We start from the raw sequence: 27,517 nt of genomic DNA on the forward strand, positions 1-27,517 counted from the left end.
AATACTCTGCATAATAATGAAAGCCCAATATGTTTGCTATACCACATAGGTATTAATCACCCTGTAGAATTCCACATATTTTCTAAGTATGGAGAATATCATTGCCTACATTCTTTCTAAATAAGTTTTTTGTGTGGTGGAATGAATTAAAACTCAGTTATATTAAGAGAAAAATTCTCAGAAGAATCTTCGGACCCTATCACGACCCGAATACTAACCAATACCGAATAAGAACAAACTTCTAGGTCAAACAGATATAAAACTCTTGTGACTTTGTCCAAAAAATTGAATTATAACGCCTAAGATGGCCTATAGCCATGTATATTGGCTGCCTAATAATAACTTCCCGGATTATAGTACTACGAGAATACTAACAAAAAGAAATATTTAAAAATAGACTGATTAAATAGTAAAATTCGTATGATGTTGATTATAAAAACACATGTAAATTTTTCTAAATTTTTATTTTGTTGTTAAATATGAAAAAAATTATGTCCATTCAAAAGGACATCAGGATCGCATCAATACAAAATTATTATAAATGAAACTGTTTAAAGCAATTGTTATTTCCCGTTAAACATAAAAATATGTCACATGATTTACAATAAACTTTTGTTTTACCCTTGCAACCTGGAAGCTTGCATCTAACAGAATTTTTTAACTCGGATGCCATTGCAGGAATGTGTTGTATCTTTCTTTTAGTAGAAGTTTGAAGTGATAGTCTAGGATTGGAACTGTTTCTAGTTACTAATGTTGAAGTGTTCCCAAAATCAAAATTTTCAGAAATGTTGTCTTTAAGGAACAACTCGGAAACAGCTATTTTAAATTCCAGGAACTTCATAACGGTTTTATTAGCATCACCAAGTTGCTTATGGTCATCTCTGTATAGAATCCAAGAATTGGCAATCGCAAGATCAAATAAGTGAAAAATGGTTTTGACTGTCCATTTTTTACTTCTAGCTCCCATTCTATAATAACTTATCATCCTGTCAATTAAATCTATTCCCCCCATGCATTCATTATACTTTTTAACAATGTTTGGTCTAGGTACCTCAATATATCGGGAGTCCTTTTTTGACCACCGCTTACATTCATCTGAAGGTTCTATTTGCAATGCAGTTGACGCTAGCATAACTGATTTCATATCATACCATTGGACTATGTTAATTTTTCCATCAGCTCTTACATCCTGCTCAGATGAACCACGACCCAATCGAGTCATCACCTTATCCGATGTTACATGAACTGCTTTGGGTATGCTTTGGGTATTCTGGATCTCATTATTGTACCAGTTAAAAAAATATTTTTGTTTAATATGTACTCAAGTAAAGGTAAGGTGGTGAAATATCTATCGATGAACACATGTGTTCCTTCTAATAACGTTGTAGATAACTTAATAACTGCGGATGGACCAACACCTAACTTCTTAACATCATCATAATTCTGCAGAAATGTATTTTTCCCTTGATAAATATCGAAGTCTAATATTAATCCTTTGGGAGTGGCACAGACAAAATTTTTTAATCTTTCTGGGTTAGGTTTACCTCGAACAAATTGTTTCATGTTACACACGCCCGTAAAAGGTATCATTTGTTCGTCCACAGCAACCTCACTTTATCTTGGAAGTGTCAAGCAACCTCTTCGTATTCTGTCAACTAAAGGCCGGATCTTAAATAATTTGTCAGCATTTCTTTGATCTTGAGGCACATCAGCGTCAATAACTACTTTTAAGTTGCTCCTGATTTGAAAATATCTATCACGAGTCATGGCTTGTGCAATGCTGTTGACTTTTGTTGTCTTAGCCCAAAACATTCTAATTTGTGGATAATTCAGACAGGACATTAGAATAGATATTCCAAAAAATTTTTTTACCTCCGTTAGAGTAACGTTCAAAGGTTTTCCTTTTTCTTGCAAAAATTTAATATTTGTACAATTACAAATATTCTCAAAATCTGAATCATCAAAATACATACCGACATAGTTTTCAACTTTCCAATTTTGCCTCTCGTAGACTGTATCGACAATTCCAGTAAAGTCTATATGCTGAGGGACAAAAACACCCATTTTTTTCCATGTATTTCGGTTCTCCTTTTTTTTCGTTCACTGAGTGGCACGTTATCTAATTCATCTTCGGGTGGCATTTCTGTATCTTGTTCATCATCTGTATGTTGGGCCGAATCTGATTGCTGAGGCTGATACGATTCTTCATTTGGATCAAAGCCGTCATCAGAGTTTTCAGAATCTGAAAAGTCTATATCTGAATTTTCCAGGCATTCAAGAAGTCTTTCAATGTCAACTTCGGGTCTTAAATATTTTTTATTACCAAGCACAGCTGAAACAAAAAAGTCTAATATAATATTTTATGTATGCGTAAGGACCTGACGTCCATAAAAAAGGACATCCCCGTTTTAGATAAAAAACAATTTAAAAATGGTTTGATAAGACAACTACATCGCATGAATGCATTTATAATATCCTAAGTTATTAGACTAAGCAACATTTAGGTTAATAATCTAATAAAATTAGCTACTTACCATCAATTGTTTTTCTATAACTGCCCGCCATTTTTGTCACTTGAGATTAACAGGTTAACTAAGTTATAATGTGGTCACAGTAATACGGCGCGCTGTTGTCAGGGTCACTTGTATATACACTACGATGGACCGTGGGACTCGGCGTTGTAAATTTAGTTCTTTCCAAAAAAATATATAAAACGTTAATGTCCATTTAATTGGACATCAGGTCTCAGGAGGATAATATAGATGAATTCGCTGCGATAATCTTCTACTTCAAAAAAGATGGCACCCGGTAGGCTAACAATTTGTTCAATAGTGCGTGTAATGTTTCGCACACATCACATGAGACGTTGACTTTTTTGAAAATTATTCATTTTCCATCAATTGGATCTCTTTTGTCAAGCGTGACTATATTATTTGTAACCTTTTGGAATGCTATCAAACGGGTGTTAATATCGAAATAATTTTTATATGACCACTCCGTTGGTATAGAGGAAGGGAAATTGATATTTAATTGATATGGGGCAAAGTAAATGAACATTTCAGTTTGCAAACATGACTTTGCTTTGACAGCATTTTTATTATCGTACTGGAATATTTCCGGTTGGAAAATCCTATATGCTTTATAGCTGTATAATAGCCAACGTTTTCAATCTGATGCCCACACGAGGTTTTGCCATTAAAACCATAACGTAATAAATCGCTGATTGAGTTAACTACCGAGAAACGGCCGATGGATCAAAATAATAAGGGGCCTGCGGTTTTTACGCGGTAAAAGGGTCATCCTTTCACAATTGCGTTTCTGGTGTAATCATTAGTGAAATATTAGCTAAATTTGACTAATGGGTATAACTTCTGTGTAAAGTCAGGCTTGGAGCTTAGCTGAAAGGTTTTTTGGATGATTAAAACTTTTTTAATAAATTCTTGGGAAAATTAAAAGATTTATGACGTTTGCTGTTTAAAATATATATTCCATAATATATTACGTGTGTCTCTGTACCTATATCTATACAAGGTAAATAGCAAATAAACTTGTTTATTAATATTTATTTTAATTTCAAAACAAAAAAATTATGAAATTAAATCTTTCTTCAAAAATTCTTAACCTATCAAAAAAATGCTCGATGCTGACAAGCAGGAAGCAACAGCCTGCTCGACAGTTACGCGTAAGTAACACACTAATTGACCATGTAGAATCTTATGTGTACCTTGGCGCCAACGTAAATGCAAAATGGGAACAGGCCACAGAAATTAAGGCGAGAATAGAACGAGCTAGAGCAGCATTTAGCAATATGAAAAAGCTCCTCATAAGCAGGGATTTGTCTCTTCCTCTAAAACTACGTCTAGTTAAATGCTACATTTTTCCGGTCTTACTATATGGTGTGGAGGCCTGGACGCTGACGGAGACGCTCACGAGAAAACTAGAAGCATTCGAAATGTGGGTGTACCCACGCATTCTTCGTATATCCTGGACCGAACATGTCACCAACATAGAGGTCATCCAAAGAATCGAAAGAAAGGACGAAAAAAATCGTGAATACAATTAAACAAAGAAAGCTTGAATATCTAGGCCACATATTGAGACACGATAAGTACCGTCTACTGCAATTGATTGTCCAGGGAAAAATAGACAGTAAGCGAGGGGCAGGTAGGAGAAGACACTCGTGGCTCCAAAATCTGAGGAAGTGGTTCGGGCTCACATCGGTCGAACTATTCAGAAGCGCCGCAAACAAGATCAGAATTGCCATGTTAATAGCCAACGTTCGCAACGGACAGGGCACTTGAAGAAGAAGAATCAAAAAAAATAAAAGCTGGCTCAATTTTGCTAATGAGTAGTTTTACTAGTCTACCGAATTCATTCAAGAGGAAGCTGTTTAAGCATTTTTAAAAATTAGGAAAAAAAAAAGACAGGTGGACGAAATATTTCTGTAGTGGATAGCTGTGGGAGAGCTGTAAACAAGTTGGCTAGTAGATTTGTTTAATTTAGTTATGAAAGTATGACAAAGGCAAGACGAATAAAGAAGCCATTTATATAGTAGTACCTTTTTACAAAAACATATGAGGGGTTTAATAATACGCAATGTACAGGGCAATAACCATAAAAATATGAGACAAAGTAATTAATAGACGGATACGTCATCGGTTAGCCATGCTAAGCTACTGCTTGCTTGTCATTATCTTTTTATCGTTGCTTCATTTGGTTGGTGGTTTACCTATACTTCTGCAATCCCCACTAAGTTACTCTATTTTCCGTTCGGCTCGTGGAGATAAGAATACGGCCGAGGTCAAAAGACCCTGCATGTCGTAAGAGGCGACTAATGGGTAGGAATCGAGAGGTGGAGAGCCGTCGCTTGAGGTGTCGGGTTTGCAGAAACGCACTCGAGGCGCATAGGCGTCACGGTCACCGGTCTACACTCCTAGTCTCACTCTACTCTCATTCCAAGAGAACTAGGCGAGGTTGAACGAGCTGAGCCCGTACATACCTCTTTTGGCCTTACACCACCAATAGGGGCGTCGGTGTCTCGGCACATACCCGCCTGGAGATTAAAAAGTGGTAGATGAGAGATCCTCGGCGACGACCTGTCTACGTGCGAGGTGGAAATTCCTCTGCCTGCGTCACTTGTCAGCCCGTGGGAGGGCATAACGGATGGGTGAGGTAATAGCAACACAGGTACTATGGGGAGGGTGGAGCACCGCGATGCGTATGCAACGCGCCACCCTCATTTTGATGTCGGACTCGTAGCGGCAGTGGAGGCGCTAACGGTCGTATGCCGAAAGGCCAGGCAGACCAGGGTCCTGCCAGTTTTTATAATTGAAGGGCACAAAGCAAAGTTATGGGTCCCCTTATTATTAGTCTTCTGGTTTAACGTTTGTGGGTCATTCGGGCTATGTGACCTGCCCATCTCCATTAAGACTATGTGATACATTATATCATTATATCAACTATTTTTGTCCTATGTCGGCGTATTCTGTCGTTTCTGGTGTCAACCTTTCTTTCCCTCCCCTATCCCTCAGAATCCACAGGTCTCACTGAATTTTGTTTAGTGTAAGACAGTTTGTCTTACTTATCTGGCGTAATATATTGTACAGGTTTGTCATTTCATTACGAATATGCAAAGAAACCGAATTACTTAAAAATAAGTTTGATTTATGTAAGGCAGATCAACAACAGATGTAGTATTTATTATAAGACAGCTGATAAAAAATATGTAAAAAAATTATAAGAAATATGTTACAGAAAGTAGCAACTAGTATTATTTCAAACGTGCATGTGAATATAGGATTACATCAAAGCTCAGTATTTAGTCCTTGTTTTGCCAACAAATCTGCTCGATCATTGCCATGTAACCCTTCATGAACCAGTACCCATATGAACCATTTTTTTGTTATTTGACAGGATAATGAGGAGATCTTTGTAGTTCTTTACTAGTTTTAATTTGGTAAGTAGATCCCTTATGACCAGAATAGCCGCTTGGCTATTTGTATAAATGTTGATTCTCTTTATGATTTTATTCTTGCTTTGGGGTTTTTATTAAACCAGGCAGCTAAAGCAAAAACTTTATTCTGGAACACAGTTTTAAATTGACCTCGGCTGTATCATTTATTATAATTATATGTTTGCTTAAAGATTCCAGATCCAGTACCATGGGCAGTATTAGATCCCTCAGTAAACCAAATCAAGTCCCCATTCCTGTTCGGGATCTTTAGTTCTGTAGATGCTATAGTTGTATAAATCTTCTCAGTGGAGGTTAGTTCTGGTGGCATCATATATGAGTTTATCTGAAAGATGGATTTCTTATAGTATTTGCGTGATTATTCAATTCATAATTCTGCCTCCAGGTATGGTTTGCTTTTTTAAGTTTCAGGATTATGATAAAGTATACCTCTGAAATAATAATTCCAGCCGAACAAGGTCTATCCTAGTCTCTTAAGATACCGTTCCTGTACTATTTTATCATATTTAGAAGCGCTTGTCTTTAGAGTGCCATGTGTAGAGTGGTCTTCTTCTTGCAGTACCGTCTCCTATCGTAGGTTGGCTACCATCACAGCAATCTTTACTTTGTTGGCTGCAGCTCTGAACAACTGTATTAAACTGCACCCATACTACTCCCTTAAATTTCGCAACCAGGAAATCCTCCTATGTCTCACATTTCTCTTTCCCGAGATTTTTTCTTGGATTATGAGTTTAAGCAGAGAGTACTTCTCTCCACTCATTATGTGTCCCAGATATTCCAGTTTTTTCGTTTGTATGGTTTTTATGACTTCGCATTCCTTCCCCATTTTCAGCAGAACATCTTGATTTGTTACTCTTTATGTCCATGGTATTTTCCACATTCTCCTGTAACACCACATCTCGAATGCCTCAATATTTTTGATTATTATCTTTTTCAGTGTCCAGGCTTCCATGCCGTACAGAAGAACGGAGAAAACATAGCACCTTAACATTCTCGTTCTTAAGTTTATATTTATGTCCCGGCTGCATAGGAACTTTTTCATTTTGACAAACGATTGTCTCGCTATCTCTATTCGCCTCTTGATTTCTCTTGTCTGGTCATTAGTATCAGTGAATCAAACCCCTGAATATTTGTAGGACGTAACTCTTACACTCAACTGGCTGATTATTTATGGTTAAATTCACATTGGTGTATAGCTTCTTTGTTACAATCATGAATTTAGTCTTTTTGATGTTCAGTTTTAGACCATACTTATTGGTATGGGTGTTTATGTTTTCCATCAAAAACTGTAAATTTGCTAGGTTATCTGTTACTATTAGCGTGTCATCAGCGTATCGTATATTGTTAATTAACTCTCCGTTAATGTTCATACCAATGTTTTGCTCTAGGAGCGCTTCCTGACATATTGTTTCGCTATATATATTGAATAATAGTGGAGAAAGCACACAACCCTGACGCACACCTCGACGAATCTCAATTTCTTCGGTTAACTTATTATCAACTTTGATTTTTGCTGTTTGTCCCCAGTACAACCTGGATATGATGTTAATATTGCGACTGTCGATGTTTTTGCTTCTTAGGATTTCATACAGCTTTTGGTGTCTGACTTTATCGAAGGCCTTCTCAAAATCTATGAAACCTACGTAGAGGTCTTGGTTTACATCCTAACATCTTTGCATTAACACACTCAGACCAAACAAAGCTTCCCGTGTTCCCAGTCCACCTCTGAATCCAAACTATGTGGCGCTTATGTCCTCTTCTAATTTATTAAATATTCTTTTGTGAATTATTTTTAAAAATACTGTGTGGCTCATCAATGCTATAGTTCTGTGGTCTGAACACTCTCTGGCGTTATTCGTCGTATTGTAGAGTGGTAAAAGAGGTCAAATAAAATTGCAAAGTTGTCTTTTACTGCAAAGTGCTGTACCGTATCACTGATGTGCATAACAAACAGATTACTTTTGTTTCAGCACCCAGATTTTACCTACAACTCATCTGCAGTTCCAAAAAAATAATAGTTTATATAAAACTCGAATTTGCATTAGGTCATTATACAGTCACAGTAAAACTATGTTTGCATTTATCACATCTAAACCAACGAAAGGCAAGAAGCAGAACAAACAGAAATGGTAAAAATAAAAGATATTAAAATAATTAAATATAACTTATTGAATCTCCAGGAACACAGTAAAAGAATAGCATATCAGAGAAGGTTAGGTTTATTACACAAAAAGGCATAAGGAATATCATCCTGGTTAAACTTCGTATTATAATCCGACAGTCTAAATGGGCTTAGATTAAAGTAGTTTACTTCCTCTCCATTTATCTACTCTATGTATCTAAATTATCTTACTTAAATAATTAAACCTTTACAAATGGATCAGCCCCTTAACAAGTTTTTCAAACAAGCCACATATCCCTTCCTTATCCAACAAGCTTTTTAAAATTTAACATCCAAAATGTCCCTCCCCATACTTTGATGCATTTATCAAGATGTGAGGCGGACATGCTGCTGACTATATCTGGCGAAAACAAGTTTTTTCTTGGAATTCAAAAAAATTGCATTTTTAATAAAAAAATTAGTTCCATTCATCACATATTAAAACAATTAAGGAACTACCCGTAAAAAAGCCATTTTAATTTCCAACTGAATGTTTTTATAGAAAAAGAGTGTAGGTTTTATACAAAAAAACTTGTATACTTCCCACAGTTTACTTCTTAGATACCAAAGATACTTATCAACCAAAGAAGAACTGTTTTACCTATAAAAGATAAAAATATGTCGTTTATATGGGTACCTTCGTATGTGGGAATAAATGGTACCGAAAAAGCTCATTCTTTGGCATCTGCTACAGCAGCTAATAACTTTTTCACTGAACCAATTACCCTTTTTTTGTCTTTTATTGGTAGAGTGGACAAAATTTTTAAAATACACATCGATTGCAGAAGGTAAGCAGAACTGTCTTTAAGCCTCGGTTATTCAGGATTCCTCTAGCGTGGCCAAGATTATATTCATGTAGGCTTTGTTCGATGACCATCGCAGTCAATGTCAGAGATCTACCTGCTAAAAAACACCCTTTTCAACTGTAAATTACCGGATTGGGACGTAATCTTAGCATTCACCCGTTTTTTTATTCTCGCACAATTCTCACACATTCTTGCACTTTCTCACTACGACTAAATCCTTCTCCCCCCTTGTTTCTCTTTGTTCATGTTCAATCTCGTCCTATTCTTATTTTGCCTTATCTTCTTGTTTCTTTTTTTCCGTTCTCTTCACATATATCTAAACTGCTCTCAACCGATCTGGCAACCTAAGCATCTCCTCCACTAGTTCCGTAACTGATTACACTCCTCTCGTCAATATATCTATCGCATACCAATAGAGTGTATGAAACAGTGTCCGATATTTCACAGTACAGCCATTTGTCATTTTCTGCGTCAGGAAAAAAGCCACATCCCGGGGCATCTGCGTCAGGACGTAATCCAAACGCAGATGCCCGCAGTCCATCCAACTTCTCAGATTAGGAATCAACGACTTCGTCCACTGTGCCACCCTTCTCATCTCGTCTCATTCCTCTTGCCATACTAAAAGCCCAATTACCCCGGAAAAACAAATTACCAAGAACCGTGAATTATCACAAATCAGACACCAAAAGATATGTTTGTAATATCTGGGAGAACAGAAGAATTGAAATGTCACTGTCGCTAAATTAAAGGAATGTTCCTGAAAAAGTAGGAACTAAATTCGTTATTTTAAATACCAGGAATAGGACATACTATACTTACAGATGAGCATATTATTATTATTATATTACAAATAAGGGCAGAGGAGCGAGCTCCTATTATGCCCAAAAATCAAAAATAAAAAAAAAAACAAAAATACCAATTATAAAGTAAAGTAAACATAAACAATTAAGTATATCATACAAAAGTTGAATGGTGAGACAATAAATAAATAAATAAATAATGCTGTTAAAGAAAAAAAATCCTATAAATAAAATAAACCACTATCAAGTTTATTTTTAAAGATGTTAATACTAGTTGCCGATATGGTGTCTTGATCCAAATTGTTTCAGATATTAAAGATTCTATTTGGCAAGAAGTTCACCCTGGACCTTGCAGTAGTTTGTTCTTTTTTCAATTTGTATCGATGGCCTCTTAATCTTTCGTCTTGATTCAAAGTGAATATAGTGCTTAGGTTCCCAAAGTTATGTTTTAAAATACGGAAGGACATAATTAGATCACCTCGAAGACGTCGCTGCTCGAATGTAGTAAGATGAGCCATGGATAATCTATCTTCATAGTTAGGTCTTACACGACCGTATGCCAGTCTTGTAGCTTTACGCTGAACGTTTTCAAGTAAGATTTTATCGCAAATGAGATCTGGATTCCACACTGGTCCGGCAAACTCAAGAATAGGTCTAACGTATATTAAGTAAAGTTTACTAACAGAAGTTAGAGATATACGTGTAAAACATTTACGGATCAAAAACAGTTTCGAGTTTGCACGTTTACACACCGACACTATGTGATCAGACCAATTTAAGTCACTATTAATTATCACTCCGAGATCATTGTGGGAGGTTACCGAGTTTAAGGGATGTCCATTAATAAAGTACGGTAGTGATGGGTTATTTTTGCCGATATGTAAAACAACGCATTTTTCAATGTTAAGCGGAAGTAACCATTCTGAGGACCATTTGAATATTGCGTCAAGATCTTGTTGAAGAACATGTTGGTTAATAGTTGGATTCACATATAATTTTGTGTCATCAGCGTAAATGGAAACCTTACTGGATACGATGAGCGGAAGATCACTAGTGTAGACTCAAAATAGTAGCGGTCCAAGTACTGATCCTTGTGGGACTCCACTCTTGACTGGCTTATCTAGTGAGTGGTCTTCCCCAACACGAACCCTGAAGTATCTATCGGATAGAAAATCTTCAATCCAAATGTTCAACTTACCGCGGATACCATAGTGATCCAATTTAGCTAGTAATCGACGTTTTGGAACACGGTCAAAAGCTTTGGAGAAGTCTAAGTAGACTTATGTTCTACTAATATGTTCAAGAAAGGAACTTTACTAATATATTTGCTAATTGTAGTACCTTTACTTTTAGTTAAACACGTCATTATAAAGTGCCTATTATGCAATAAAGTTCCTGCAACAAAAAATTGCAAATTCGTTTAGTGGCAATTTTAAAACTTAACATCTGATTTAAATCTGATTTAGAAAAATTATTAATTTCTCTTAACACAAACAAATTATATACCAAATTGTGAACTGTATATTTTTTGTTTAACTTATATTATGTTGCGTATGTCCCACCGCTAGCAGTTAACGCGTCTTTATTTGTTTAAATAAAAAATATATGAAACCATTCCATAACATACTATACACTTTAAAACTTTAAAAAACAAATAAACTTGTTTCAATTAATATACCTAACTTTCAAAACATCAATTAAAACTTTATATTCAACTTGTTTCAATCATTTCGGCGTTAACATTTTTCACACAACTGACAGGAGCGCAATAATATCTGAAAGTGATAAATAGCAATGTGACAAATTTGGCTCTTGAAATATTGGAGTTTTCCATTTCAGTTTAGTTTGGAATAATGTCGTCAAATTTCTTTGACAAATATAAAATGATATCTGTTTCAACTTAAAAACGGGCAATGACGAAGACTCTTAATATATTTTAAACATGACTTTAAACAAGAAAAACTACATATTTTGCTAAACGACATATTTTATTAACAGGATCCTTATGATCTGAAGTATAAACAGTTTCCCTTTAGAGTCCGTCCAACCTTCCAACTTTTCTCAACCGTAAAACTTAAATTATTTCATTAGTACCTAAGACACCTTTACATTCTTTTTATGTTGTTCTAGTGACTTCTTCTTCTTCTTCTTTTTCCTCTTTGTAAGCAATTCTGCTTGTTCATTGGCGGATGAATACCTCTATGGAAGGTTGTCACTCCATCTTTTGCGCTTTCGTTTGATACTTCTTCTGCCGATTGGTGACTTATCTCTTGCTATTTTGACGACACGAGTCTCCTCCATTCTATTTATGTGATTATTCCACTCTTTTTTCTATTTTGTGTCCATTTATTTATACACTGTACGCTACATTTTCTTCTAATGTCTTCACTTTTCTTTTAATATCTCAGCGTATTTGCTGTAATTCTTCTCAGTACTCTCATCTCTGCAGTTTCCAGTAGCCTTTGCGTTGTGGCTGTGTCGGGTCTTGTTTTTGAGGCATATGTCATAATTGGTCTTACACTGGCTTTATAAATTCTTGACTTCATCTCAGTGTTAATGTGTTTGTTTCGCCATATAATGGTAATAAGGCATCCTGCCAGTCTATTTGCTTTTTGTACTTGATCTCTCTCTTCTTTGTCCAGGTCTCCATAGCTAGACAGTGTAATTCCCAGGTATTTTATTTCCATCTCTTGTTCAATACCATGCCATCAATTTCTATTTTACATCTGGTTGGTTCTTTGCTGACTATTATTGTTTTAGATTTCTGAGATTAGATTGTCATATTAAATTCTTTTGCTCTTATGGTAAATCTGTGGACCAGGCTTTGCCGACTATCTTCATCTTGGGCTATCAATATTGGGTCGTCTACGTAACAGAGTATTCTGATTTCTTTGATTCTTGATGATTTCATCCATAATCAAATTAAAGAACATGGGACTCAATGAATCCCCTTGTCTTATTCCGCTGCCTATTTCTATAGGTTCTGTAAGTTGTCCATCTATTCTGACTTCCATTTTTGTTGTTTTGGTAGATGTTTTCGATAGTTTTTATAATATTTAGGGGAACTTGTCTATTATACAGAAGATGGATTACATCTTTTTTGAGTCTTACTCTGTCAAACGCTTTCTTCAGGTCAATCAGACACAGAAATGCTGGTCTAATATACTCTAGTCATTTCTCAGTAATTTGTTTTATAATGAATATTGCATCTGTACACGATCTTCCAGTACGAAGACCCTGTTTCGTCAACATTGTATACTTGACTATTTGTTAATGCATATTTTTCATAAATATTCTTAAGATTACTTAAAAAATTTGCAACGACTGGTCGATTAAACCCCATTGCCCTACCTAGGGAAGTTGCTTCTGCTGATCGTAATGATAATTCTGAATTTCGTTTTATAAAACCTGTAAACCAAAACTTGCCTGCCATCTTGTTTTCTTCCCATGAAGTTGGTATTTTTTTTCTGTTAGCAATTGCCAAATCATAAGATAGTTGTCTGGCACCTTTCGGATTGAGACCATGATGAAGCTTGGTCATCGTATGTAATAATTACTCTGTTCTTTTTCCTCACTTGAAGAAAAATTTGATTGATACCATAATTTGGTGTTAATCTTGGAGCTCCCTCAAGAACACCTGAAGTCCAATTTATATTATTTTTATTTTTGTTGCACTTTTTAAAATATCTCCTAAACGTAGTGCGTGGAATGTCGTATTTTAAAGCAGCAGCCTTTTGTGATAATCCACCTTCCCAAACATCATAAATCACTTTTCTCATATTTTCATCTATTTTGGATTTTTTGGTATTTTCCGGGGCATATTACTATCTAAAACAAAATTATTTTTGATAATTTTTGCAGAAAGAATAATGACCACTGCTTTTTACAAACGTATGTGGGAACAGTGGCCACCACTTTTTTTGTCAAAAGCAGTGGCCACTGTTCCTGCTTAAGTGTGTGACCACTGTACCAAAAGCTCATTGTTTACAAGACATAACCTAAAATCTACTACTTTGTAGATAGATCATAATTTGCATCACCTGCAAGTTTTAAATACTATACTGTATACCACTAAACATACAGAACATTTAATATGTATATTATTATTGGTTGAACAGATGTTTAAACTTACCTACTTACTAGATGGCGCGTCTGTATATATCAAACAACAACAAAATATTTAAAAGTGGCCACTGTACCTGATTGGCCACTGTTCCAGCCTCTCCCTTAATTGTATAATTATTTAAATATTTTGTAACGTGAACTCCAAATGTGAAGTGTCATAGTTCTTGTAGCACGAGATGCTGAGTGTTACACACAACTTGTGTGTAATTGCAAGAAGACAGCTACTTAGCTACTTAACATTGAAAAGAACCTACTTCCAGCAACCTTACAGTACTCGAAATATTTGAGTAATCTTTACAAAGACACTTAAATAGAACAATTTATGATTTTTATTCTCCATTTGGTTAGAATGTGTTTGCTTCACCAAGTCTGAGTTTGGATGTCTGATTTAGATTCGATTCTATTGCCTCGTTTTAAAATTGAGATTATAAAATTGTAAACATTATTTTAAACTGACTTACAGTGAAATACTAACTCTTTCTTTTTTCTTAATTCATACTAAGTGTCACAAGAGCTTTTAAATTATGTCTAACATACCAAGCATATAACAAATGATTGCTATCAGAATGTGGTAAACTATAATTTTAAATTAATTTAGAGACCGTATTTTATAAACGAAAAATAATACCAAATTATTAATAATGGTCTATATGTTGTTTACATTTTCATACATACTAAGTGACACAAAAGCTTTCATTAAGGTATTACTTGCCATATGATCCAATTAAAAATAATGTTACAAAACAGCGCCCGATTTGCATATCAAACAATTACATCAGTAACATATTATAAAACAATATACACAGGCCTTATTTTATTTATTACAACTTGTAACCTACTCTATTTAGTGGGAATAAAGCACAATTTTAATTAAATAATTTATAGTTACGAACACTATAGACGCGCACACTGTATATGTACAATAGTCAGTTTAATGGTCCTCAAAATATATTTAATCCATTAACTCTTATAAACTTTATTCTGCATATTATCAAAAAACAAGTATGCTTTATACCCGATAACATTGGAAGTAATGCCAGATTAATATCGTGGAAACCTACAACAAATACCAAACTTTATTTTCCTGTTAAAATTTCGTCGGGATTAATGTAAAATCCTGAACTACATTCGTACTGGTCAAAAAATGATTTATATCTGCTAAGTATATCGTAATGAAGAAAAAAATTGTGTACAGGGTAGGCTACGCAATAAAAATGTCCCCAGTTGGGACTTTAGTCAGTTACAACAATAGAACATAATACAAAATATACACAACGTAACGCATTGCTTATAATTTTATATTTTTTCCACGCCAATTTATGACACGTGCAGCAGAGTTATCTCTCAGGAACGTAATACAACTTAAAAGTAAGGTTTAATCTCATTTCTGCGATTGTAAGCATTGACGTGTGTCAATATATGATTGTAAATACTTTTCAAAATTATGATGTATACGGAAATTATCTATGTATTTCACAATACTTTGGAATTGTAAATAACAGTGATGGTATTCGTATTTAACAGATATTTATTCAAATAAATTCTACTCAAACTTTAAATCAAATAACAAAATTTTGAAGTCCACAAGGAAACAAAGTTCCTGTATTTGGCTGTATACCATATATTAAAAAATTTTGAATAAAATCCTTTATAAAAAGGTATATAAAAAACCCAGTTGGGCTATATTGAATTGACAAAACGTTTTCGGAATAAATATTCCATCATCAGTGTCTAGTTAATACATGGATGTAGCCACTAAATATGTGGGTAAAAACCCTTTAAAAATTATTAAATAAAATTTGGTTTACATTATGTCTAATTTACAGTTAAGATGTTAAAGTTACCGTTGGATTGGTAACATGGCGAAAATGACGCCATGACGCCATGTTACCAATCCAACGGTAACTTTAACATCTTAACTGTAAATTAGACATAATGTAAACCAAATTTTATTTAATAATTTTTAAAGGGTTTTTACCCACATATTTAGTGGCTACATCCATGTATTAACTAGACACTGATGATGGAATATTTATTCCGAAAACGTTTTGTCAATTCAAAATAGCCCAACTGGGTTTTTTATATACCTTTTTATAAAGGATTTTATTCAAAAATTTTGAGGGTTATGTTAACAGAGTTACTACCTTAGATATTTAATCAAATATAGACTGATCGTTGCAATAGCAGCTCGTTCCCCCAGTGTCTGACGCAAAGCAGTCCTTGCATCTCTTTTTAATGAGCCTAGTTTATGAAGCATGTGACCTTCTCAGTGGTCACTGAGGTCACGTGGTCGATAAACCTGGCAAATCAGAGAGAGATGCAGAGATTTCTTTGCGTCAGTTTTTTTGTCGCACTGGAGGAACGCGATTCTATTGCATTTAGTTTAGTTGTATTATGTCTATGGTTACCACGTGTAGGTACACGGATGATCAAGACTTTTCAGACTTCTTCGTCCTTTAGCCACTAGAACTAACCCTTCACATAACCTTAACCACACTTAGCTAAAAATAGCCGATTGAATTATTTACATGCTTTTTGGGATTCAATAGAACTGGTCAATGATTCGTTTTAATGTTTTATTTAAAAGATTGATTTGTATTTGACTAACATACTTCCTAAAAAAACTAATATATACTAAGTTCCACAACTAATTGTTAAGTAAATGTTCTGCATCAATAAAAATTATATAAATTATAATTATATTATTGTAAATTGTTGATATACCTTTAGATATTGTTTTGTTAATTATTACATTAAGCTTAAAATGATATGATATTATCCAGTGATTTGAATCTAATAATGTAATTATTTTTTCAAGCTGTGTATCTACATCTCTGTGTATATCAACTCTCATGCACTTCATTTTCATACTTTGATATATTTTGTTTTACAACGTTGAGAGACTTCGCGTTTTTACTAAGATTTCTATGAAAAATTTTTAAATAGATATAGATGGAAAACCTCGTTGATCACTTTTACTTTAATTAATAATAATTATTCTTTATATGTCAAGTTACCCAAAAGGGTTGTTCAAAGACAATAATTTTCTAGTTCGAATTATATTTGTGTAAGCACCTAGGTATAAAGGTACATGTTTTGAGGTACAAGACAATAATCTTTTTGATGAATAGTAGTTTTATTTGTGCACTTAGAAATTTAAGTTAATTAAAGATTAAATAAATAAAGATTAATAAGAAATTTCAGTAATTGACAACAAGAATAATAGCGACAAAAATAAACGAACGAATATCTCTGCAAGAGTAACAGCAAGGATTTCGGACAGGAAGATCATGCACGGATGCAGTTTTTGTATTAAGACAAATAAAAAAAAGTCGCTGGAATACAACAAAGCAGCATATATGTGTCCGATAGATTTGAAAAAAGCGTTTGATAGAGTGAGAGTTCGGGACGAGATACATTTATTATATGAAAAGGGAATATCACTGGATTTAGTAAAAACCATTGAGAATATATATAAAGATAACATAGCTATGGTAGGATGTAAAGGAAAACTATCGAAACCTATCAAATATGAAACTGGCATTAGACTAGGAGATTCGCTGAGCCCATTAATATTTAATCTGATAATGGATGAAATCTCAACAGAGAAAACTAAAGCGATAGTGATATCAGCGGTACCGAGACGATGTAAACTAGTCGTAAATAACAAAATAATAGAACAAGTGATGGAAACTGAATACTTGGGAATAAAACTGTCAAGCTACGGAAAAGTGGAAGAAGAAGTACAAAAACAAGTAAACATGGCAAACAGAGCAGCAGGATGTCTCAACAACACAATCTGGAGAAACAAATACCTCACAACCGAAACGAAAACCAGGATATATAAATTAACAATAAGACCGATAATGACGTACACAGCGGAAACAAGAGCAGATACGGCGAAAATACAAAGACTACTGGAAACAACAGAAATAAAAGTCTTACAAAAAATAACAAACCAAACTCGGTTAGAGTAAGAAGTGAGGAAATACGAGCAAGATGTGGTATAGAGGAAATAAACGCGTGGACCAAAAGAAGAAAAGTGGAATGGAATCAACACATCGAAAGAATGACAGAAAATAGAATAGTACGAATAGCAAGAGACAAATCGCCAAATGGAAAAAGATCATTGGGGCGACCGAGGAAAAGATGATCAGACAACGTCAATTGAGGCTAAAAACCAAAGTAAAACAGGCATTAAGCCTTTTTATAAAGTAGGAAGAAGAAGAAGAAGACTTTAAGTTGAACTCTTCTAAGTTTGTGGTCTAATTAGAAAATTTTCCTTGGAAAGTACAGGAAGCTAGTTTTAAGTTAATTCAAGTGTACTTATCTATTAGCTACCAATAAACTATTTACTCCAGGAATTTTATTATTTTGATAAAAGGAAAATATTGTAAACAACAAGTTAGGTTTTGTATATAATTTGTGTTTATATTGCGTAGAAGTGACTAAAATTCCTCTCAATAAAGTTTTTATTGCACAGCCACTTCCAATATAAAAAATTACAATTTTTTTCAATGGTTTAATAGTATTTTAATATTTTACTATAAACATTTTGAATAACATAATGTTTTCTTTCAGGAAGTTGGCCCTTTGGTTTTGTCTGGTGTAACGTTTACGTGACCTGCGACGTTTTGGCCTGCTCATCTTCAATAATGCACATGTGTTTCATCAGCCTAGGCCGGTACCTTGGTATCAGAAATCCACTCAAAACGAGACATAGTACCACAACAAAGACCGTTGTATTTAAAATAGCGTTAGTGTGGTTGCTGTCCATGTTAGTCTCTAGTTCAATTACAGTATTAGGTAAGCTCTTTTATATACAAATAACTAAAATATAACACTAAAGTATCTATTAATTGGTGTAGAATGCAACTTTTAGATTTTTCATATCTCTTTTACATCTTTTAGCATCGTCTGTTTTGCCTTTCAATTAACAGAAAGCACAGATTAAAGCAAAAATCTGAATTTTGGTTCCATCAATAGACATCTTTGGATTTATACTTTCGTGATTTATTATATCAGATTTCACTATATCGTCCATATTGAAGCCATTTTAGTGTTGGTTCTTTTGACGGAAAAGATTTGTTTTCAGGGTAAGAGTTTCTGTACCAGTCGCTTTTATGATTCCTGCTAAGATGAAATATGTATAAGCGAATATACAGAGGCACTATACATAAAATGATATCTTAACTGTCTTTTCTTTTATTTTGGTTTACTCTTTATGAGTAAAAGAAACCAATTCGACACGGATTATTGCTTAGATGAGAGATATATTGTAGAATGCAACTTTTAGATTCTTCATATCTCTAACGATTATCTAACAATGCTTCTCATTTTTTTAGAGAACGTGTTTTCTTTGACTTCAAAATTCTCTTGAGTTTCAACAAATACATTAAATCCAAATATATTTACTTGCTTCCTTCTTAAATTTTACCAAATACACTTTATTATTATATAAAGGTCTTTGACGTCTTCCAATATACAATATCTCCTCGATTGCTCATTACTTAAATCCTTCCCAGCTCTCTTCCTCTGCTTTGATTCTGTTTAGGTGCTGTAGGTGATATATAACTGTTTATTTTTGATGGATGCTGTCTGGTATTGTTTTTTTCATTTCCATTATAGTGCTAATTTAATTGTTGGTTTTTTTTCCCTCTAGATATCCCTGATTTTCTTCAGATATTTATTTTTGTGGCTATAATGTTCTTCCTCACCTTTAAAACCCATTTTTATCTTAGTTGATAGGACATTCTGATCGAAAGATCAGAAGAATTTTTACCATCGAGTTAATACAAAATTTATTTAAAATTGTTTGTTTCTAAGAGAACGGTGCACTCTATAGAAAAAGTGCTAATAACTATTTTTATTTAAAATTGTGTCAGTTATATTTCTCGTTTGAAACATTTTTTTTCTGCGATTCTACAGATTACTGGAAATCTTGTTTTTCGTCCCCTCTCCCTACCAGAGTTTTAGGAATAAGCCCAGGGGTTGGAATGGTAAACTTTATTGCATCTATTTGGGGTCCTAAAATTGAGATTTTTGAAAATTTCAGCTTGTTCGTATAATTTTTAGAGGTTCAGTGGAAGAATTTTTGTCTCTGACGACTTGAATAAATAGAGGTTTGATTATATAGTTCCTTTACAGATCGGTACGGATCTGTAAAAAAACGACTAAATTTGAATGTGGAAGGTGGCATTCGGATTTTTGCAGAACTAGTTAGGTGATATCTTTAGTAATATTAACTAACTTTTCCTTTTAAATATGTAGAAAACATTAATAAAAAAATTAAAATTATTTAAAAATTACTAAAACTTGAAAAAATTGAATTTTTTATACCATACGTCTGGTTAAAAATGTGTTAATTTATTGCCTTTGCAATAAATACAAATAGCGGGGAAATAAGTCTTTTTTAATCAACGTTTTTTAACGACTTAAATTGCACTTAGGACCTTTATAATTCGTTCGGAAAATATTCATGACACAGTTAAATTGTACACCAAATATTATTAAAATTGATGTAATAGATTTCAAATAAATATTTTTTTAAAATCTTATTAACAAAAAATAGACCATATAAAAGTTGAGGCTGTATGGAATTGGAATTGAATTATTTAGACGGTCTCAGGAATGTTTTAAAATTATAAACAATTTTTTTGGCTTATAAACAATTAGAATATTTCGGTAACTATTAGCTGAAACAGCATTAAAAAGGATTTAGCAAGACGTTTCTTATGTAAAAGAAAAAAAGTTTAATTACAAGCAGGTGTTCCTGATCTACAACTGGTCAAAGTTGACCAGCATATGCGACGAAGGTATAAATAATAGGATAATAATCTTTTAACATTTTTCTTCTGGAGCTCTTTCTTGATAAAAATTTTCATATCTTTAAAATATTTATGACATATATTATAATAATAAAAACCATCGTTATTGCGTTTGAAAAATACCAAAAAATTAGATGGAAGAAAATTGAATTTCAAATATAAAAATCGGTATTCGTAATACAAATGTATTTTCTCAGCTTCCAATTAAGCAATTTTTTTCATTTTTGTTCGAATCCTACGTAACAGCGTACAATAACCAAGTGTCTTAGTTTTTTTAAGTAATGTTAACAAAAGCCGGTAAACTATTACTTAAATTTTATTGTGTTAATATAATATTTGGTTTTTGTAGTATTAATAAGAAAAAAATTATTATCTCGTGCCCAGGAATACTTCTCTTGCTGGGTAATAATAATAACAACTACCGTAAAAGCCATCTGGTTTTAATCTTCCCGAACACAAATTTTTCTTTATGTTTTCATTCGTGTTGCAATTTCCGATCAATCAAGTAGTTATTAAATTCTGCTGCGACTTTCAAGATTCGATTCAGTCGGTCTGTAAATAAAAAAAATAGAATTCCCGATTATATTCGAGAGAAAAATATTTTTTACCGTTACAACAAAGACTTTTTATTTCATATTCTTTTAAATATGTATATAAAATACATTAACAAATTAAAAAATAAAGTCAAATAGTAGGAACATTATAATTAGTAAAAAATTAATGGGAAAATCCCAGTAGTTGGCTGTATACCTATCTATCTATCTAATTAGCCTTCTTCGGTCCATCTTTGGACATAGGCCTCCCCAATCCTTTTCCATTCTTCTCTGTCTGTCGCTATAGTCATCCACCTAGAGCCCACGTGCTTCTTGATATCATCTTCCCATCTCATTTGGGGCCTTCCTCTGCTTTGTTTATATTCCCACGGTCTCCAACTTATAAGAATTTTGTTCCATCGGTCTTCTTTTTGTCTTATATTGTGTCCTGCAAATCTCCATTTTAATTTTGCAACTTCTTGTCTAACATCCCTCACTTTTGTTTTCTCTGTCCCTTGTCCAGGGTCACGGATGAAGACCACAACGGTATCAACGGCGGAGGAGAATATCTTCGGCACGGTGTATATGGCGGAAGTAGCACCCCCGATTTTAGGGTTAGCATAAAATTAAAAGTAGCGTCTGATCCAGAGTAGACGGCTACAAACAGCGTCTGGCCCAGAATGGGCGGCTGATAACTAACTCACCAACCCGTCTGGCAAGCGTTGTGTTTTAACTGCCATTCCCCTCCCCCACTTTTATCATGGCGAATAATAAAACAAAAAGAAATGATCCATAGGTGGGTAAGAAAATTTCTGAATCCCACACCTCAAAGGTCTGCCTCGCGGTATCTGGGGGAGGCAATAATTCGCTTTACATTTTTAAAAACAAAAGATATCCACAGCATCTTAAGGCTGTCTACCATCGTTTAAAAAACTTATACAGAAGTCAAACACTTCACATTTGTATGAAGGTATAAAACATTTAATTTAAAACTTTTTTAAAAAGTGTCGTTAAAATTTACACAGGTGCATAACGTGACGTTTTCGATCTTGTTCAGATCATCCTCAGTGCCTTCTTTTGTAATTGAAGCTAACACTAAAAAAGTAGCTGTGACATCAATATATGGTTTTACATGTTTCAAAATTTAAATTCTAATGTGACTCTAGGTCGATGACATTGGATAAAGATTTAATACTTGAAGAGCAACATGTTTCTTGCTCGACTTGAACACGTGGTTCTTGTCAGTTAAAACGACACAGACCAGGTAGATCTATCAGCAAGACTTATAATTACAGACTTCTTACGGGAGAATGGATGATGAGATTTATAGTTGTTGAGATATCGTGAAGACCATGTTTCTTTTTTGAACCACATAGTTTTAAATATGTTATTATTGCGATCTAGAGTGATATCGAGCAAATTTATTTTATTCTTTTGTTCAATTTCTATAGTAAAATGAAAAAGACAGTCAAGATTTGATTTCACGTACAAAGCGTCTATGTATCTGTTTATACATATTTCGCCTTAATAAGGCTCATCAGAACAGATATTCATAGGCGTTCTCAACGTGAAAAATAAATCTTTCCTGTCTTTAAGAGGCAACACTAAAATGGCTTCGAAACGGACGCAAGAGCGACATCTGATAATAAATCCGTAAAATAGTTTCGAAACACAATTCAGATTTCTGCCTTAATCTGAGCCTTCTAAAAATTGCAAGGCAAAGCAGACGTTGATAAAGATGTTAATAGAGACATGGGGAATCTAAAATTTGCATTTCACGACATGTCTCCTCAACTAAGCAGAAATCATTAGCGAATTGGTTTCTTGTACTCATACAGAGTAGATCCGAATAAAATGAAAAAGACAGTCAGGATTTGATTTCACGTACAAAGCGTCTATGTATCTGTTTATACGTATTTCGCCTTAATAAGGCTCATCAGAACAGATATTCATAGGCGTTCTCAACGTGAAAAATAAATCTTTGCTGTCTTTAAGAAGCAACACTAAAATGGCTTCGAAACGGACGCAATAGCGACATCTGATAATAAATCCGTAAAATAGTTTCGAAACACAATTCAGATTTCTGCCTTAATCTGAGCCTTCTAAAAATTGCAAGGCAAAGCAGACGTTGATAAAGATGTTAATAGAGACATGGGGAATCTAAAATTTGCATTCCACGACATGTCTCCTCAACTAAGCAGAAATCATTAGCGAATTGGTTTCTTGTACTCATACAGAATAGATCCGAATAAAATGAAAAAGACAGTCAAGATTTGGTTTCACGTACAAAGCGTCTATGTATCTGTTTATACGTATTTCGCCTTAATAAGGCTCATCAGAACAGATATTCATAGGCGTTCTCAACGTGAAAAATAAATCTTTGCTGTCTTTAAGAAGCAACACTAAAATGGCTTCGAAACGGACGCAATAGCGACATCTGATAATAAATCCGTAATATAGTTTCGAAACACAATTCAGATTTCTGCCTTAATCTGAGCCTTCTAAAAATTGCAAGGCAAAGCAGACGTTGATAAAGATGTTAATAGAGACATGGGGAATCTAAAATTTGCATTCCACGATATGTCTCCTCAACTAAGCAGAAATCATTAGCGAATTGCGTCCGTTTCGAAGCCATTTTAGTGTTGCTTCTTAAACACCGGAAAGTCTTATTTTTCACGTTGAGAACGCCTATGAATATCTGTTCTGATGAGCCTTATTAAGGCGAAATACGTATAAACAGATACATAGACGCTTTGTACGTGAAACCAAATCTTGACTGTCTTTTTCATTTTATTCGGATCTACTCTGTATGAGTACAAGAAACCAATTCGCTAATGATTTCTGCTTAGTTGAGGAGACATGTCGTGGAATGCAAATTTTAGATTCCCTATGTCTCTATTAACATCTTTATCAACGTCTGCTTTCCCTTGCAATTTTTAGAAGTCTCAGATTAAGGCAGAAATCTGGATTGTGTTTTGAAACTATTTTACGGATTTCTATAGTAAACTTTAGTTTTGGAAGGTAACTGTTAAAATTAATAGTTGTACTTGGGATAGCACAGATACAGTCATCGATATGGCAGTAAAAGAATGGTACATTAAAATCTCAGTGACCCATTACAGATTCTTCTAGAAAAGATATCACTAGAAATACTTGCACTTAATTTTAATTTTTTATCGCAATTATATTTAAGTGTCTTTAAGTATCTACACCTTGACCGAGTTAGAGAAAATAAACAAATTAAAAAAGAAAAGTGCTAGAAATGATTCAATATTTATTTTGTCGTTATATTTTATTAATTAATTCAAAATTTATACTCATTAAAAATATCTTGTTTGATTATTTCCGTCTTTTCAATCTATTATAAGGAAAAAGCTTTTAAGTTTTCTGAAATTGCTTAACGTGATTATGACCTTACTACGATAATTACTACCCCACTTTAATCTTAGTTTCTGGAGCAGTCAATTAACCTTAAGCGAGAAGTAGATATAACGATAATAGAGTCTTTTTTAGACATCAATCATCTGACGTATTTAAAAAAGTTTTTGGGGGACTTGATCTTAAGGTCAATTTTTCATAATAAAGTAAGACGAACATTTGTCGTTTAATATAATTTAATAAAGTATTTTAAACAGTTATCTATTGTGTAACATTAATGAAGATTAAGCAGACGTTTTTAATATTTATAAAAAAAATTCTTGTATTCAAAATCTTTAATTAATGGAGAATACTTCAGACATACAAACAATACCATTTTAGTAGTTTAACGTTTATTTAAGCGTTAAAGATAGATTGCTTAAAGAAAATTTTTGTTTTAATAGCGCTTTTTAAAAACTGATATTCTTTACCGTCCACACTCCTAAATTTTATGTTTTCTAGAGTTCATTCACTACTTCATCCAGATGTCTTTCGTGGGTTTTTTCTGAGTCTCCGTTTTGTCAGTTTATTGATACTACCTTAATGTTATTATATATAGCCACAATATTTCGTCAGACTTGGTCTGCCTTAAAACATCCTTTTATCCTACCCTGTCGACTGCCTGTCTTATTCAGTCCCTCACTCCAATCTCTGTCAAATATTCATCCGGATTTCTGAGCTGAGATCGTTCTTTTCTTCCTCTTCTGACCGGCATCAAGTGAGCCACTTATCTTAGGCGGTTTTTATTTCGGCAACTTATTAAAACGATAAAAATACTCCAGATTGTTTTCCTATTATTTCAGTCTGATCTATAAGATCAATAAGCGATTTTATTCTAACGTACTTTATTTATAATTTTTTATGATTTAACATCCACCAGTGTATTGCTAACAAAACTTATAATTTATACTAACATCACTGATAACATGTTACTGAAAAATTTTACAATACTCGCTTTTAAATTTCAAAGTTACTAAACCAATCCAAAGGGATTAGTTCGCTTGAGACGAAACTACACTTAAGAAAATACACCGCGTATTCGTCAAAAAAAAAGAAAATAAGAATTTGAGAACAAAAAACGAAGAGCAGGTCAACTATACAGACAGAAAAAGAGAAATTACGAAAACCTACGGATATTACACATATATAATTATTTATTATTATTTAAAACAGGGATACAAGCAGAAGACTAGCCTATTCATAAATAAGAAGAGTAAAATAATTGGTAAAACAAGGAAATATGATATATTATAGAAAATTAGTAAACAAAAGAGTACAACAACTACACCAACAACGGCAGCAGCAGTCAAAACAACAGGCACAACAATAAGAAATAATGATAGATGAAGACCAAAATGAACTAACTAGACCATCAACGCTAAAGGACGTTCGAATGGCAATCCAAATAAAAAAAGCATTTAAGTGTCAGGAATAGATAAAATACTGGTAGAACTATACAAGCAAAGAGAAAAATATTTACCAAAAGAGTTATACCAACTACTACAAAAAATATGGAGAGAAGAAAAAGCTCCAAGCAATGGAAGAAAAGTATAATCTCCTCTAATCATAAAAAATGGTTAAATTATTATGTCAAAATTATAGAGGCATCTTTGCACTTTGTTTCCGATGCAAAATAAATACTCACAAATACTCTTAATCGAAGACTTTAACCTTTCTACATTACTTGTTGATTAGGAATCTAATGCCGCTTGTTCGACTTGTTGATATTCCTTGATAGTAGAATGTGTTTTCTAACGTTAATTCCAATAGTTCTTCATTTTTATGTCTTACTTCACTGATTCCTATGACATCCCGTTTTATATTTTCAGTTTCTTTTTCCATTTCTACAAGTCTGGATTAATATGATCGAGCGGCAGTTATATGTCGCTATATCAAGCGTTGTTTTTTTATTTGGGTAACATTTAAGACTCCGCAAATTCTTAGCACCCCCCTGCCCTTCAGGCATGATCCCAAAAGCTAGTCAGTTAAAGGAGATTTGGGCCTAGAGAGAATAAGGGCTACGATTTGAGTGTGTTTTTTATGTTAGGGGTTGTAAACTGCCTCAGCTGCCTCAGTGCGGATTAGTAAGAGTTTTCTAATGTGATTTGCTTTTAAGGCGCTGAGACTTGCCTTTCGCCCACTTCCTTCTACTATTATAACGTACCCTTATAATACGCCATATATTATCTGGGGATTACGCGACTTATATCTTAATTGACGAAGGAGGTAGTACGTGTTTATAAATATTACGGAGAATATTGGGCCCAATCAGTGAAACTCACTGCTGGCAAATTAGATATAATAAAGAAATATACAAAGAATCTACAGGACCAACACAAACACAATACACTAACCTGTGTGATTACGGTGGACAGGACACATACTCCAAATGCATAACGACAGAATCTCCAGCAAATTACTAAACGCAATAATGCAAGTAAGAATGCCTTTCTTGTTCTTTTTCCATTTCTACAAGTCTGGATTAATATGATCGAGCGGCAGTTATATGTCGCTATATCAAGCGTTGTTGTTTTATTTGGGTAACATTTAAGACTCCGCACTTAGCACCCCCTGCCCTTCAGGCATGATCCCAAAAGCTAGTCAGTTAAAGGAGATTTGGGCCTAGAGAGAATAAGGGCTACGATTTGAGTGTGTTTTTTATGTTAGGGGTTGTAAACTGCCTCAGCTGCCTCAGTGCGGATTAGTAAGAGTTTTCTGATGTGATTTGCTTTTAAGGCGCTGAGACTTGCCTTTCGCCCACTTCCTTCTACTATTATAACGTACCCTTATAATACGCCATATATTATCTGGGGATTACGCGACTTATATCTTAATTGACGAAGGAGGTAGTACGTGTTTATAAATATTACGGAGAAT

The 27,517-nt window shown here is 33.8% G+C and overlaps 1 protein-coding gene across 1 annotated transcript in view; it reads left to right on the forward strand.

The window, feature by feature from the left end:
- The window catches only part of 5-HT2A (5-hydroxytryptamine receptor 2A), a 449,669-nt gene that overhangs the window by 336,959 nt on the left and 85,193 nt on the right, over positions 1–27,517 (forward strand). Inside the window, exon 4 of the mRNA XM_072524904.1 lies at positions 18,445–18,669. Coding sequence (XP_072381005.1) covers positions 18,445–18,669 — 225 coding nt within the window. The remainder of the gene's footprint in view (positions 1–18,444; positions 18,670–27,517) is intronic.

Source organism: Diabrotica undecimpunctata, chromosome 3 (assembly GCF_040954645.1).
Source record: "Diabrotica undecimpunctata isolate CICGRU chromosome 3, icDiaUnde3, whole genome shotgun sequence".
Classification (NCBI taxonomy): domain Eukaryota; kingdom Metazoa; phylum Arthropoda; class Insecta; order Coleoptera; family Chrysomelidae; genus Diabrotica; species Diabrotica undecimpunctata.